Here is a 15,511-nt window from a genome sequence, read left to right on the forward strand (position 1 = left end):
CAGGAAGACAGTAAGGTAACATTTCAACGCTTATGGAAGCACTGGCCATTTCTTACGAGGAAAGAACTGGGAGTGAAGTGACAGGCTGAGGCTGGAGGCCAATGGAAATATCCTTGAGAAGAAGTTTTTGGCTTACCTCCATTTAGTTAGCAGGCAATTTCCATCTCGTAGACATGAGAAAATAATAGCATATTCACAACAGACAGTATGATTAACCAGTCAGAGCTCCTAAGAAAATACTGGACCTGAATTTAATCTATCCCAAACCAAGAAAGAAAAAGTATTTTCTGTGAGTCAAGTAAGAAACATCTATACACCTCCTGTGCTTCATCAGCTCTTTTTTTTTTTTTTTTGGCTTGTAATGATGCACAGTGTTCTTCAGAGAACTTGTCCTACATCTTAGGTGATATCAGAGTAACTATTATATTACCCTAACAGAAGGTTCAGAAAATTTAAAATTGGAGAAAAAGCGAGTCCAGAACTTAACTAACATTCAAATGAAACTGGATGGGAAAACCACAAAGCTGAGACTTTGTGAGGCTTAGGAGGAGATCCTAGTTCTTTACAGAAGGCTCAAATAAATATGCTTTGTATGATGGATGTCTTTATCTAAGTAGGAGAGGCTTCCTCCCGTGGCTGAAATTTGCTGTGCATCTCCTAGGTAGGATATTTGGATCTGCAGTCTGGAGAATTTCATTGTGCACGGAGCTCATGGCCATACATAGTACATCTTACCTTCAGTAAAGCATTTTCAGAGCAGGTAAAAGTTTTGTCTAGTGACAACTGTTGGACTTCTAGGTCTTCAATAGTAATTATGCTACGAAACTTACTGCTTAGTTGAGTAGAAGTAGTGAACAGTCCACAGCACCAACTGCCAGTGAGAGACATAGTGCTATTAGATATTAATGATAGTAGTAATTTCAGTGTCTGAATCTTAAAAGTAAACATTCTTTTGTCTTTGTATATATATATCTCTTTATTGTGATTGCAGTAACTGAAAATGATTTTTTTTTCATATATAATGAATGAACAATACTCAAAGCATTTACTTTCAACTTTCCTTGAGGAGAAAACTAGGGACCTGTAACAGAGCCAGACATGTGCTCAATAGCCCTTTGCAGAAGAATTGCAATATCCCAGCTTTCCCCACTTCAGGTCAATAAACGAGAGGCGAAGTCAGATCGAACGCTTTCAATGTACCATTTAAACTGTGATGAAACACTAAATGTACCAGAAATTGATTTTGCAAACTAAACTTCTACAACTTTGAATGGAAACAATGTTGGTTCTCTTCTTGGGTTTAACTGTGTTCTCCCATATGGATTTGTGTTTTTCAAAGTTTCAGTGAAATGTTAATAGATAAAAGCACTTAGATTTACTTGAATGTCCCTGAAAGATTACCTTATCCAGCAAATGAATGCAACAAATTTTTCCCTAAATGTGTATTTGACTACATTTTGTGTGTAAAATATTATTGAGTCACAATTCACAACTAATGAGATTTTGATGTGGCAGTAAGTGTATTAAAGATAAAATTTTGAGCCCCAAAAATATACTGTGAAGGCCAGCCTTGGAGTCTCTGCTGCATGCTTTGAAGAAGCAGTAAAGGCATCCTGGAAAGTAGATGTGTGTGGAGAGCCAGATCTAGATAAATGTGGAAAATTACCTTCTTTTTTCTTACCTTTTTAAAAAAAAAAAAAAAGAGAAATGAAGGTTGATTTCATAAAAGCTGGGAATGGCTCTCCTAGCGGAGTAAAGAATAAACCAAGTATCAAATGCTCAAGTTTCATTTCCACTCAACCATCAAAATTTGTTGCTTTATGTTTGAGCAAATTACTTAACAACTCTGTTTCAAGATTTCCTACCTAAAGAAGCACTGAACATAATACAGCTGATGAAACCATCCAACTTCATTTGGTTCCTTCCTAGAATAAAAGAAAAATCTCAAACAGAAGAGCCAGCTTCCAACAAAACTGTTTGCTTTTTATTCATATGTTTTTCAAAAAATAACCACCCTGGCATTCTCTGTATGCTAATTACCTCTGCTCCTTGTCCTCTACAAATTCTTTTAGCATAGATTTGTGTTTTGTAATCATTAGCCCTTTACAAATCAGCCAATACATTCAACGAGAGGTAAGGTAATAACTTTCAAATCGAGTAGGAAATTACAGCAGCATCAAGTGAGGCTAATGAGTTTTGGCTGAGTTCTTCCTTCTCAAGCAGAACCTCAAGGTTAAGCATTTTTGTTTGTACCTTGAAATTCACAATTACTGGTAACAGTGTTATTCCAGACATCGAACACCATGACACTTTGCTGGGTAACTGAGAAGTATTAGGAGACAAAACGAGGTGGTTTTTATGTTGCCGACATACTGTCACTCTAGTCTCCTTCAAGCATTAACTTAGAAGTTGGAACTATATTTATATACTGATGATTGCTTAAAAGCATAGCCCCACAATGCCCCAAGTACTTTTCAAGATGAGCCTATAGTGGAAACATTTTCTTGCTTCAAAGCAAGTTTCAGTTGATTTGCATACTGATTGTTAAACTTATACTTCACTGGACTATCTCTCAGTTCTATAATGTTTGTAGTGAGTGCATTTTTTGTGGTTCCTTAGTTGGAGGTATCTTGGCCTTTTTAGATAAATACATTCCCTGACCTTGAAAATTCGTATAAGGATCCCAAACTGGGTCACTTACCTGGGGAATGAAGAATTTCCCCCATAAATATATTTTTCAGTGTCCAAGGTGATGAATTTAGGAGTCTTGTTTATCTAGCTTTCCCTAGTTCCTTTGAACTTTCAGTGAAGTTGCCTCATAACTTTCTTCCATAGCTGCTCTATTCTCTCTTATCAACCATATCATGTTCTAAGAGTAGTTGGGGTGGGGGCATGAGGACAGGAGAAAGTATCAGAATCCAAAGGTAGCAGTCTTTGGGCCATGATGCTGGACAGAACAATTGGTTGTAAGCTCCCCAGTTTTAAATCACAAATAGATTAACAAGGGCCGTTGCTTGTGGCAGCACTGGGCTTCCAGACTCTGTTACACAGATGAACCTTTGAGGCCCAGCAGAGTTTTGCCCTGTGGGAAACAGAACTCAAGGTTAGCACCAAAACTTTCAAGAGACCTCTCACTTCATTTTGGATGTTGTGCCTTCAAGCAAAGAGAGAATGGAGATTAAAAATACTGAGATCCATATGAATCATCACACACACGCTTCAGGAAAGACTTGCTGTCTCCTATGGCTCTAGGTTAATACAAGTCTGAAGTACCTTTCATTAATACTTTGAGGTCTTAACACAGACACGTATTTGGTTCTATCACCCAACCCCTTCATTTGCCTCTTTATAGAAGCTCTTCTGATCCTGCCAACAGAAAACTGATAACATAGTGAAAAAGAACTAGAACGGGCCCCCTTTCAGGGCAGCCTGATGTGGTGATTCATAACCCTTCTACAGCAGCTCCTTTCTCTGCCTGATCTCTGCTGGCACTCTAGCATTTTAGTTGCAAGAATGATACAATTCCAAAGTCATAGCAAATACCAGAAAACTACAAATAGAAATGCTATACTTCATTATTAATAATTCATGTAAAATTCACAGCCTAAAAACATTAGTTTGCATAACAGAACTGAACTGAGAGAATTCCGAATATTACTACCTCTGTCCTAACCTTGTTCTTTCTCCAAACTTGCGTAGTAGTATACTTTTTTTAAAAAAAAAGTATTAGCCAACTCATTTAATAAAAGAACTGGGTAAACTAAAGTGAGGAGATACATTCACATTTTAATTTTGTATTTGCTTATGTTTGTCTACTGGCACCCCAGCCTTAGAAAGCATGTTATGTTACATAAAAAACCCTAACCTCAGCATCTTCTCCCTCAAAAATGTATCATTCTCTCTGTATTTGGGACAATATTTAAAGGCTTTATTTTGTCCTGTCATTAAAAGAAGGATTTTTGAGGCAGACTTCCTAAGTGAAAAAAAAAGTAAAACCTGTAAATTCTGGTTTGATTATTTTTTCTTAAAAAGCAAATTATCTCTTACATATTTGGCCAGTTACCCCTTGTTGCAGAGGTATCAGTGAGCACTCACTGTTGTTAACCTAGAGAACTCCCTATTTTTTCCACAGAACCAGGCTAAGTTTACAGGGCCCAGAAGTTAGAAGAAACCCCACCTTATTATTTTTATGTTTAATACAGTAAGAGGTTAGTTTGCCTCCCCACCTCCTCCCAAGTTCCTTTTCCAAGTAGACTTGTGCTTCAAACTGCACCCATTTTGCTCAGCTCAGTACATTAAAAGTAGACAGGGTAAAAAGAAGTTTTAACTTTTAATAAGATGAGAATCAGGGTATGATGAGGCCAGTACTCATGGCTGAACTTTTAGCAATCTCTGCAATACAGTAAAATACTCTAAAGCAGTTTACCTACCTAGTAACTGAAACACATTCACTCACAGTATTTAAGCTAACTGGTTATGACCAGGATTAAAACAGGTTCACTCTTGGAATTTCTATCTTGTCAGTCACCAGAGATATTTTTCAGTGTAACGGCTTTCAGCAGCAGAGGTTCGGAAACCCCCTCTGTAGCTTATTTTATTTACAAAGACACTTCAAAGTTTGTCATAGAACAGAAAGACTTTTTCCCGATGGATGAATTTTCAGAAATATCAAGCTGAGGAAGAAGGGTACAGTTTTGGTTTTGGACTGCAAACAGATGTTCGCTTGTAAATATTTTTAGAGTTATACAAACTCAACATGTATTCCAGGGATGAGGACTTGTTCCTGCGTGAGATTTCTACTGATAGTAATCTATGGCCCTGACCCTGTGTCTTACAGTTAGTAGGGATTTTATCATCTGCTTCCATGGAAGAGGTCTTATGAGTGCCAGCATTGTTAGAAATGCACATAGCATATTAGATAGAGTTGGGGCAAGAAGAGAACTTACTCTCTTCCAGAATAAGTTACCTGATTTTATAACTTATAACAACTTTATCAATTTTAGACATCTGTATAGCACCAATCACCAACAGTATTATCACTAAGGCACTGGACTGGTACTCAGCTGTCATGGGGTCTATCTCCGTATCTGTGCTCAATTTCCTGTGTAATCATGTTTCTATCTTTTGTTTTTCCTGGTACATAATTTTCAACATTGGGAAATAGGATACAATACAAAACATCCTACATAATTTACAGAAATACTGCGCCACGACTAATTACAAGGTGCTCAGATTCTAAAGTGATGAACATTAATATTTCTGTGCATAGATTTACTGGTAAAAGCAAATTATCCTGCAGGTATCAATTACGTGCAACACACTGGAACAGAATTAGCTTCAGTTCCTCTGAAGTTAACGACATACTCCAAGTTAAATCCTATCCTCAATACCATGATTCAAAATAGTTTTTAGATAAATGAAGATAAGCCCTCAGGGCTCCTGTCTATGACAACTGATCCAGCATGCCTTCATGTGCTTTTGCATCAAAGTCTGCTCCTAACAACTTACAGAGCTCCAGTTTCAGCCTCTAAGAGAGCAGTTTTTGATGCTTTCAGAAGCAGCTGAATCTTTTTTTAGTCTGTAGTGGATTTACCTCTCCACATTATTAAAACAAAACCCTTCAGGAGTTATCACTATTCTGCTGCATCACACTGGCTGCTGAACACGTGTACTGATGTACAAATTACTAAAAGTTCTTGGGTTGAAATAAGTTACTGCAAATGCACAGTAGCTGATTTTGAAACCACAACATCTCTACAATTTATTATTATTTTTACAAAATACCCAAAGTGATCAGACCATATTGTAGGTTACTGGCTTGCCAAAGGTTATGTTTTAAAATCAAAACCATTTCTGAGTTACAGAAGTGCCAAAAACAATCGAACCAGGTTTGTTTGTTGTTTTTGTTGTTTTTTTTTTTAAACCAACCCCCATCCAACAAAACAGTTGTGTAACTTGAAAGAGAAACAAGAGTTTGTGTTGGAAACTGTTTAAAAACCAACCCACCAAATCATGCTTGAGCAGAAGCCTTCTATGGCAAAGATTTAGCTTAGGGCAATTTAGTGCCAAGATATAGACCCTCTATGGAAATACTGACACAACCTCAACTATAGTGATGCAAATGTGCCCTAAAACACTGTATTTGCTTTTATTAATAAAAGTGGTAGTGTTTACATTTGCAGGTATCTTACACTTCAGCATCACGATGAATACTGAGTAGAATGAGTTAAGTTTTGGCTGTAAGGTCAGAAGTTTCCGAACAGATGAATGAGACAGAAGTGAAAGTCCTCAATCGTGAAAACAAAAAGTTCAAATAAATAAATAAAACAAAACTAGGAAATATGGGTAAGCATTAGGTTGGAATGGTTCAATTAACTGCAAATTACGGCCACTAAATTAGAGACAGAAGAAAACACAGTTAGTTATTAAATAGCAAGCATTAAAGCTTTATGGTTTTGTATTTAAAAAAAAAAGAAAGCTGTTAAAAATAAAGACTTGCATTTATCAGGCCACCAAACTGCATGGACTAATAGAGACTAACAAAGGCAATACTGAGACATTAAGACACACACACACACTCTCCATACTTGTGCAACTCAACCATATTCAAAACAATTGCCTTTTTCTCACTTTTTTTTTTCTCACTTTAGAAAAAAAAATGCATCCCCTAAACATTTCGGTTCATAAAGCTTTAGGTTTCTTAAACTGTTGCTGTCTTATATAGCTCATTGTTATTATGTATCCTTCTCATTACCAGAGGAAGAAGCTTTTTTTTTAAAAATATATTTTTTAATGGAGGTGCTTTGTTTCTCTCAGATGAGAGATTACATTCCTCACACCACTACAGGTTTTCCCCATTTAGAAATTTGGTGTTCACACCAACTCCTCCTAGGCTTAAAAAGATAAGGGTTGGCACAAAATTAAAGATTTTGGCTCCTGTAACTAAAATTAAGGCTCACAATGCATCTTCTTTCCACTTTGCGTGTCCTGTTTTTAGCTAGTGGAAACACCAGCCCTTAACCTACAGACACTGGATACATTCTTATATCACAGGGGGCTATTTTCGGTCATGTTCACCCACAGTTCTGCAAAGTTCAGGTGGCAACTTTCTAAACGTGTGAACAGGAAAGACCATTTTTCAAAAATGAGTAGCAACCACAGCTAAAATTTTTAGGCGATTTAGTGTCTTCTGAAAGATCACTAGTGATTTTGAATTAAGAGAGATGGGACAGTAACTCCATCAAGTCCCTGTTCTTTCCATGAGAATGGACTAGGTGATTTAATTTTCATTTAGAAGTTTAGCCACAAAAGCAATGAAAACTCACAATTCTGAACAGTTGCAGTTCTTAGTATTAAAAAGGCATCTGATACCTGAAGCAAATCTAGCTGCACAGACATAACTGACCACACCCCAACGTTAATTTAAACTGGACCTCTTCCCAAAAAAGAAAGTTAACACAGTCTCTTGGGTGGAGGGAAGCTAGTGTGAAAGGCAAAGAGGCAAGTATTTTGGTGTTTGTTTTTTTTTTTGTTTGTTTTGTTTTCCTTTTAAAGTCACTGCAGTAAGATCCAGATCAGTTTAGGGGTGTAAATGAAGGGAGAACAGGGGTGTTTGAGTAATATAGGCTAACACTGTTCTAGATGTGTTATTACAGCTGTAATTTCTGACTCTGTACAAATTGTACACGTAGGTTTAGACACATGAAAAAGTAACACACTCACAGAGACATAAAACACCTAGGTATAAAATATAAAGCAGTGTAGTAGTTACTAAAATTACATGCTCTCTTATTGCTACAGTGATTTTTGCTCTTTTTCTTTTTACTGTACCACATGTTGTTCTAAGCATATAATTTGCATAAATTATTCAAGTTTAAGAAAAATCCACACATCTTCACTTTAAGCTACTTATATAGTTAATATAAAACAAAAAGGTTCTAAAGTATCTCTTTATTAAAAGAGAAATAAAAATGTCATTTGAAACTGGAATTCAGTGGCCAAATCCAAGGGCAGTGCACACCTTGTCATTCCGTAGTAGTATGCCCACGCAGCGTAAGCGGAGGTTGGTGGGGTATTTGGCCCAGTCCAGAGATGGTCACCAGACCTGCATGATGCCCTATGTGTCCGTTATTGTTCTGGTTTTGTCTTTAGCAAAAAGGACTATGAATGACCAAAGACTAACATTTATAATTTGTAGCAAAATTTGGTTTATGTAGAAACAAGCCATGTTTTGCATTTGGATAGAGATTTAAATGAATTAAAGCTAGAAATTAAAAAGCATGATGCTGCAACATCTGGTCACTTGTTGAAGACCTCACTTTTAAAGTGGTTAAGTTTGCACAATTTGTACTTTTTTCTTTTTTTTCTTTTTTTCCTTTTTTTTTTTTTTACTAAACAGTATTTTTCCTTCTTTTATAAACCAGAAAAACTAAACTACAGATAAATTTTCCCTACCTTGAGCTAATGCTGCAGATAGGGTTGACAAAGCTGTACAGCGCAATCAAACATACTTACATCTTAGCTCATTGTACAGGTACAGCCATAATCAAGGCACAAAGATCTTCTACAAGTTATTTTTTTTCAATAAAGTTGTACAAAATAATACATTTTACAGTCTGTACAAGAATAATAATCCAGCAGTAAAATAAAAAATGAGGGGAGGGAAGAAGAAAAAGAAGGGAAAGACTGGGAGGACTACAGTCCAGATAATGATTTCTCTAGCAGACGGGATCATCAGTGGACAAACTGAAAACAGTGTGTGGTTAACTCTTTCTGCAATCACAGGCCATACGCAGTTCAATTCGTAAATGTCCATGGTTGTCTTTAGACCACCAAGACTGGTTTTAAAAATACCCTTCTGAAAGGTAGCAGTTGGTTTTTGCACTGTCTAGGTCTGTTGTAGAATTGTCAGTATTTCCGCTCAAAGCCACATTACAGTCAGAGAACCAAACTCAAGTGTCTGTCTTCAAAGTTGGTCTGTGACTTGGCACCTTCTTTAGTCTGATGCAGTGAGATACAAAGTGGAGATCACGGGTTATACGATTATGCCCACAACAGTGCTAAATTACCTAAAGTTTTCTCTCCCCAATTTTTATGTTTTAACTTTTAATCCCCAGTTCTTTCAGGTGCTCCACATTCAGGGCTTTTAATTAATTAGATTTCTTTTTTTTTTTTTCTTTTTTGTTAATAACAGTGTTAGGGAATCCTCATGGAAATGGCCTTTTAAGTGTTAGGGGCCATCTCAAACTGTCCGAGGGGTACAGAAGCAAGCTTAGAAGTGCTGCTATTGTCCAGCAAGGAGAAAAAGTTGAGGGGTGCAAATCAATGGGAGATTCAAACAGTTCTCTTCCACCCTATGTGGGCAAGGGTGTTTTTTTTCTTTTTTTAATAAGGAATAAGGAGTCCAAAACACAGAAAAAAGTGCTCTCCATCACAACAACTCGTATTGGCGAAGGTGCATGCGCTGAATAATGTCCCGACAGTCATTGAAAACCCTCCGGATGTTCTCTGTATCCACTGCACATGTGAAGTGAGGATAGCAATAGTGCCTTCCATCTCCACTTGCTGTGCTGATTCTCTGTTAAAAGTAAGAGAGAAATACTGGGTTAAAATACAACTGACTGGGGAAAACCCCCCGTGTTCTCAAAACTCAGATGAATGAAGGTTAAGATATGTTATGTGTGAGTTGTCTTTTCAAAGAGTGTAACTAAGTGGCAAAACGTCCACCATTTTTCAGTCTCTCACCTAAAACATGACATTTAAAATCATCAGAATTACACGGTGAGAAGGTCACTGCATACTGGGGAATTTCAGAGTTGAATGGGAACTCAAGAAAGTGCTATTTATATGCAACTTTGGTGAATTTAGCCACACAACTCCTAGTAAATTTGTCCACTAAGAAAGCGGGATTTTGCCTCCTTGTACAAGGTTTTATCCCTGCTTTGCACTTACAAAGCCTCTCTCAACATTTTATTTTCCTCCATTTTAAAATGAGTCCACAATTTGATTGCCATGCTTACCATTACAAGTAATTGTAATAATATTTAAAAAAAAAAATCTATGTCTGTTATAGCTTCAGCTGACCAGTAATGGGAAAGATAATATGAAAAGAACATTAATATTTTACAGGTGATGCATCTTTTGATTAGCCTTTATCTTTAGAAATAATGCATGGAATAATAATCTGGCCCCAATAATAACAGCAGGACTTCACTCACCATTCTATTTGAGGTTTCTTAACTCTCACCAATTCTTTTGCTATTTAATTATGTACTGTGTCATCCTAAGAGCAGCTAACAAACAGCAGTAAAGCTCTTAAACGTAACAGTGTTTTATGCAGTGTGGATGTTAAATACAGCACAAAAAGTGACAGCATTTTGCAATAGTAGAAGGCACATAAGAGCTTGTATTTGAGAAGAATCACTTAAGAAATACTGAAAGAAAAGAAATACTTACAAGAAACTCATCTCTAATAAAATACTTGGCCCTTGTAACTCTGGGATCCTCACCAGGCTCTGGTGTTGCTGATTAATAATAAAATAAGTATCTCATTAAAACAGATGTTTTTTGGTGATAGCACCTAAAAATCGTAACTTGTTCTGTTTTCTGCTCACATATGATAGAAACATACTTTGCAAAGCTGACTATGAGATAAGACAAACCTTAACATATTCTTTAAAGCAGCAAGATTTCAGGAGAACAAAGCAATATTACAGTGGCCATAGCACCAGGCACTTGGCACGTTACAGAAATGACCACAGATATGAGCAGGGGGAGTCCAGAGGACATATTTGTGACAAGCTGTACTGTGGTCTACACCAGCAAAGTAACAGGATTTTGGCACGATGAAATTATTAATATATTAAATGTATAAAAGACAGGATTCTCTCATTATTAATACCTAAAATGTAACATTACAGTTTGGCTGAAAGACAATGAAGATTACACCTACTTAAGAGTTTTCAAGTCTTAGCTGAAATTACCAAAAACATTACAGTGATTAACAAGGAAATCATAAATTGCTAATAAAGCTTAAAACTCTTACCATCATCTGGTGTAGTGTAGCGAGCAAATTCTGGAAAGTAGTCTTCAATTTTCGATTTCCCTGCCAAAACTTTCTCTGCTAGCAAGTCTTGTTTATTCAGGAAAAGAATTACTGAAATGGTCCGTAGCCACCTATAGAAAATTGAAACCAAACACCCTGAGAAGGCGCAGCTAGGATCATACAGCAAGAAGAAACTTAGTCCAGTTCTGGAGACAACAGTCATACGACACACTATAATAATTTTGAAAGGTTCCTTTTACACATGAAACCAGTGGTGCAATTCCGGGTGTACACACCCTGAGTTCGGTTTGTGTGCTTCTAACGTGTGCAATGAAAGTTGCCCACTTTCTACTGCTAATCCAAATACATCGCGGAGGTGAGCACTTGTTAGCGTGCTACTCTATCACTGCTTTAATTACTTCAGCCTCAATACGGCAACCACCCGTTTGTAACACTCGAGTTTTCCTCAATTAGACGAGTGTATTAGACATTAATGTAACAGGTCGGCAGTTGTGACCAAAGCCGAGCTTGGCCTGCGCTGAGAGAAGGGAGTAGCACAGGCTACGCTGCTGTGCTGGGTTAACCCTGGGGGGCAGCGAAGCACCGCACAGCCGCTCGCTCACTTTCCCCCTCAGTGGGACAGAGGAAGAGGAAAGGAAGAATAAAAGCAAGAAAGTTTAGGGGTCAAGATAAAAAATATAAATAATAATTGTTTAATAAGTGAAGGATAAGTGGAAGAGAGAAGAAAACAAAACAAAACAAGTGATACAAAGGCAATCACTCACCACCTCCCGTGGGCAGACCAATACCCAGCAAGATGGCTAACCCTCCTAACCCCCCCTTTTCCCTTTTATTGCTGAGCATGACGTCCTATGGTACGGAATACCTCTTTGGTTAGTTTGAGTTATCTGCCTGCTTGTGTTCCCTCCCGACCTATTGCGCACCCCCAATCTATTCACTGGGGGGACAGAGTGAGAAACAGAGGCCTTGATGCTCTGCAAACACCGTTCAGCAACATCAGTGTGTTATCAGTATTGTTTCAGTCAAAATCTAAAACATGGCACCATATGAGCTGCTACGAAGAAAATTAGCTCTACCCTAACCAGGCCCAGTACACAAGTCTTGACTATAGTATAAAATAGGGTTATGTGATATAATTTATGTGATAGGAATAATGAAACTTCAATTCACAGACCTGTTGTTCCAGATACTCTTGAAGAGGTTTAGTGCTTCCTGAAGCCGATTGGTCTGATTGTCCTCTCGTATAACCATGTTGTAGCTACTGCTTGCCACCACGAATATGATAGCAGTCACATCTAAATCAAGAAATATCCATTAGTTAATACCAAACTTCAGAAGAAATATCCAGGAATCCCAAAGTTCAGTAAAAAGCTGCTAGACTTTCAGCTTCATGAAGAGAACAGGCTGGAACGCTATTGCTGACAGCTTTCTAAGTACCAGAAATAAAAAAAGAAAGCAAAGAAACCATTAAAGATAGGAAAGGCAGGCCACAGAACAGAAGCTGACAGAATGACAGAAAATGTAGAAAAGAAAGAAACAGAAGCAAGAGAGAGAAACTGAATAAAGCTAAGAGGAGAATTTAAAGAAGATTTAAAAGTTGTAAAGAAATTTAAAAAGCAACTCTGAGCTATCAAGAAAGGACAGGGAAGCCCTTGGGACAAACAGCACTTTTGATCTGAGTGAACAATAATAATAAAAATAGTAGATTGCTGTGAATTCACGGTTAACTGCTCTAGTCCTCCTATAGTGTACTACACTGCTTAGAGGCCCCTATCTCTTCCTGGGAGATACTCCCAGGATCACAGAATCCACATCGCAGTGCTTCTGTGTGCCTGTGCTGCTCCAGACCCCTTACACTGACCTCCAGGCTCATCTACCCCAGACATCAACAGCAAAAGAGATGAGTGAGATCATGAGGTAACAGGAAGAGGAAGGAGCAGAGGTAAAATCCAAACAAACCTGTTACTAATAGCACAGAAGAAAATATTGCACAGTAGTTCCATACATATATGAAGTGTCTCAGGTGATACTCTGTGACAGTAACCATAGAAAATATGATGAATTCTAAATTGCATTCTACTTTATCTGTTCTGTAGGATCTCATTATAACTTTTCTACAAAAAGATAGACTTTTACATAGCTTCATAAATATTTTGTCCAAACAACAAAGAAAAAGATAAAAATATTTTCACCAACTCTAGCTTTAAGAAAACTTGTGTGGAGAAAGGTTTCACATCTGAACAGAGATACATAGTAAAATAAACAGCCATAGTGAAGGTACATGCAACACTTCAGAATACACACAAAACTACCTAATTTAAATTGTATGGGAGTTAAGAACATAATCACCTGAACTAAACTGATGGGGACATCAGTGTTAAGACTCCAGATCTCACAAAATGCCTGCAGACGTTTCAGGTCTTACCTGTACCTCGGCTGGTGCTACGTTAGCATTCTAAGGAATCCAGCTTATATGCAGGTTACTTCAATGAGGGTATTTGTTTATATGTTTTCAGTAAGGGCCTTCCCCTTCGGGCTGTTTTTCAAGAAATTATATTAATATGCACGGCTCCCTAGAGAAGTGCAGATTTATCAACTCCATCATAAACATTTTCAACAAGGGCATTTTGGGGCTACACGATACAGTGCTGTAGTATATTACATACCGTATGTGACACCATGTCTAACAAGACAGATGTTCCCTACAATCTCATACTGCATTAATGGGTTGGTGCTGCTTCGGAAAGAAGCACCCATGACATAGCAATGTGGCTGCAAATATGTGGAAAAATACGATATTCTGATTTTATGCATATGTTAATTATCCTGTCATGGTGTATTTTGTATAGGCACAAACAGTAAACCTTCACTTGGAAGACAGAATATAGCTTGGAATTTAGCACTCATATAGCTGGGAAATAATGCACAAACCCATCTCAAAAAAATCTAATTAAATGAAGAAAGGGAAACTGAAGAAAATGGACAAGCCATGTTAAGTTATCAAACCTGAATTCCCTTCCACCTACATTCTCCCTAAAGATGTTCTATGCGGTTACATCAGTGTACATGTCAAGAAAAATTCCATCCCGTACGACTGTTCAGATAATTCCTTATCAAGCTACATGGAAAAGAAGATGGCTGTCACACAGTGAGAGAATTAAGATTGGGCATTAAAATTTTGCAGAGAACTATTTTATAAAACAAACAAACTCTAATCATACCATTAAAACACTGGATCCATTTTCGGCGTTCATCTCGTTGCCCTCCAACATCAAACATACTAAGAAAAAAACATAAATGGAATCAGGATACATTTTGTGTTTGTTTTTTATTTCTTCCCCCCAATGCAAACAGAAAATGTAAGAAATTTTAGGACTTCTGTGTCATAGAAGCTAAAAGGAATCGAGGATTATGAGAACCTGAACAGGTAACAGCCCACCAACATGCGCACGCAGACCTTTCATCACAAAACATAATTAAGTTTACTTTCACTAACACCTACACTTGAAGGTAAGAAATTCTGGCATATGTATGCTGCAGATTCATTTCACTCACAAGCTAAGACATTAAAAAAGGTTCTCCAACAAAGTCATTTGCTGAAACAAGTATCACAGATCTAAAGTCAACAAGACCAGACTAAAACTCAGCAGTTTTCCTTCAGGTCAAGCAATCTTTCTAAGCTGGGACAGTAAAGAGAACATGCATTTTCTGGTACTTAGATATGTACAGTGTTTTTGGTCAAATATTTCACTATATGAACTAGCAAGGAATCAAATACTCAGAAAAGGCATTAGTAAAAATAAATTTAAAACATTTTGTTCTTTGCAATTTAAAATAAAAGCAGAAAATGGCATACCAGTTTGCATTTCTTTTTAAAGCCAGACTACTAAATTAAACGATCATAAAATACTTGCTTTCTATTAAACATCAACTTGAGAAATACAGTAGTCTCAATGACTATATGGTAGACTGTCCTCCAATTTACCTTGGTATTTGTCTGCATTGTATTAAATAAAAAAAAGAAAAAAAAGGATACTTACTGAAAATTTACTTTATCCACCTGAAACTTGGTTTCAAAAATTCCTGATGTCAAAACTCTGCATCTGAGAAGATCCTAGAGCATAAAGGAAAAGTCATTGATTCAACACAGATACTTCATAATTCTTCATATATCCAGCAACAGAAATAAAACTTTTAACCCAGTGCTGACAGTGTATGCTGTACTGCAAAAACAGGGGACAGAGCATTATGAAGCTGCATTTAAGGTTTTGATCTTGAACACGTATGCACACATATGGGTGGGCTCAACTTTTAAGGTACGTATATTTTCACAAGCTGGTTGTAAGTGCCAAGCTCGGAACAGGAACAGGGCACTTAAAGCAAACACAAGTGTTGAGAACAGCACAGACCCCATTCACAGGTTTCAGTGGGACTGTGGCACACAAC

The 15,511-nt window shown here is 37.2% G+C and overlaps 1 protein-coding gene across 3 annotated transcripts in view; it reads right to left on the minus strand.

Annotated features, from left to right (window-relative positions):
- Positions 1-1,962: 1,962 nt before the first annotated feature.
- Positions 1,963-15,511, minus strand: part of GNAS (GNAS complex locus) — a 153,506-nt gene continuing 139,957 nt past the window's right edge. For 2 of the 3 annotated variants that reach the window (XM_068416453.1, XM_068416454.1), the window contains exons 7-12: positions 15,106-15,179; positions 14,287-14,345; positions 12,240-12,360; positions 11,045-11,175; positions 10,456-10,523; positions 5,733-9,577 (exon numbers count right to left, since the gene is read on the minus strand). In XM_068416453.1, coding sequence (XP_068272554.1) covers positions 9,431-9,577; positions 10,456-10,523; positions 11,045-11,175; positions 12,240-12,360; positions 14,287-14,345; positions 15,106-15,179 — 600 coding nt within the window. In that variant the 3' untranslated portion in view covers positions 5,733-9,430. Of the gene's footprint in view, positions 3,083-5,732; positions 9,578-10,455; positions 10,524-11,044; positions 11,176-12,239; positions 12,361-14,286; positions 14,346-15,105; positions 15,180-15,511 lie in introns of those variants that run through there. The other variant, XR_011049568.1, reaches the window with a different exon arrangement.

The sequence above is a fragment of the Nyctibius grandis genome, chromosome 19 (assembly GCF_013368605.1).
Source record: "Nyctibius grandis isolate bNycGra1 chromosome 19, bNycGra1.pri, whole genome shotgun sequence".
NCBI classification, from domain to species: Eukaryota; Metazoa; Chordata; class Aves; order Nyctibiiformes; family Nyctibiidae; genus Nyctibius; species Nyctibius grandis.